Consider the following 1587-nt stretch of genomic DNA (forward strand, 5'->3'; position numbering starts at 1 on the left):
CACCACCACTACCACCACTATTACCACCACAACCATTACCACCACCACCACCACCAATACCACCACCACTACCACCACAACTACCACCACTACCACAACTACCCCCACAACTACCACCACTACCACAACTACCCCCACAACTACCACCACTACCACAATTACCCCCACAACTAACACCACAGTTACCACCACTACCTCCACCATCACTACCACCACCACGACCACCACCACTACCACCGCTACAACCACAACAACTAACATAACCTCACCGAAATGTCCTAGAGCTGGAGCGCTTGGGGTTCTCTTGGAACGAAGTTAGTTGATGGGTTAGAGGCTCCACCATCAGGATGAGCTTGACAACCACGAGAAGAATCAGTACCTAGACACGGAAAAAAGAAAGACAGAAATAAAACGAGAAAGAAGAACAGGAAAGGAAGAATGAGAGGAATGAAAAAAACTCAGATCAATTGGCACGACTAGTGTCTTAACATGAAAGACAGAAAAGAAATGTAAAGTTCCACATTTACACGGAGGGTCAGCAACTGTACAGGAAATGCAGGAGATGAGGGGAAAAATCCACCCTCCCCCCACAAAAAAAGCAAACAAAAAACAACAACCAAAAAACAAAACAAAACAAAACAAACCCAAAACAACAGTGTGTACCCAGTGTGCGCCCTAGCGCGGGCGTGCCGTCAGCTCAGTTCGTACCATGCTGGACTACGAGCGGATGGCCGTGGATCAAATCACCAACGGGGTGTTCTGAACTTGGGTTGTACTGGAAAGTCATAAGTACTCTCAATCCTTTTGGCTCGATCCTATCAGAGATGGACACTGAGTTTGGGAGTCCTGCCTGTCAAACAACCTCACAGTGTTGAAAGGGTGGTTAAACCTACACAAAATTTAGCACACTTTTCGTACCTACCTCTGCGGCTATTGCTGTGACCACGTCTATAAGAAAGGTGACGTAAGCTCTCCTTATGGCCTGTGTAAGTAGGGGCCGACAAGGCTGGAAAAAATGGAATAGGAATAGTAATGTTTTAGGTCTCCATTGACATAATTTAGGTCATTGAAGAGGTTTGCAGCTTCAATTTCTTGTGCGTAAAGCTCGCACTAGAAACATTTCCACTCGTTGCACGGTTTCGAAGTATGGTGTCACTTAGCGGAGAAGAGAGACGAGCGGGCGAAAGTGGTTGGAGGGCACTAAATTACCATTATTATGTCGATGCGCATCTCTTTACTCAAACAAACAAACAAACAAAAGCATTTTTATTCGCAGCCTGCAACTAGTGAAAATGTTCCAAGTGCACGCGAGGTCTTATAAGTCTTTAAGTTAAAGCATATATAGCGGACACATGTCCGAGCAGCTGCTGATCAAAGACAATATTGTGGCACATTCCGGACCATAGAAATCAAGTCAGGAATTCAAAATGTGAATATTTTAAAGTACACATTTTGTTACCTATATTAATAAGTTCTGTTGAAGAAAGAAAAACGGGGCAACCTGAATACATATTGAAGTTATGCTTCTTTATGCAATTTCTTTTTGAAGGGGTTGAGGGGGGGGGGGTAACCCTGAGATTTCACACA

General features: G+C 44.5%; 1 protein-coding gene across 1 annotated transcript in view; it reads right to left on the bottom strand.

The window, feature by feature from the left end:
* The window catches only part of LOC101849727 (adhesive plaque matrix protein), a gene marked incomplete in the record, with an annotated part of 25001 nt that overhangs the window by 3349 nt on the left and 20065 nt on the right, over nt 1-1587 (bottom strand). Inside the window, 2 exon segments of the mRNA XM_035972337.1 lie at nt 270-379; nt 923-1006. Of these exon segments, the coding sequence (XP_035828230.1) occupies nt 270-379; nt 923-1006 (194 nt within the window).

The sequence above is a fragment of the Aplysia californica genome, unplaced genomic scaffold, assembly GCF_000002075.1.
Source record: "Aplysia californica isolate F4 #8 unplaced genomic scaffold, AplCal3.0 scaffold00656, whole genome shotgun sequence".
Taxonomy (NCBI): domain Eukaryota; kingdom Metazoa; phylum Mollusca; class Gastropoda; order Aplysiida; family Aplysiidae; genus Aplysia; species Aplysia californica.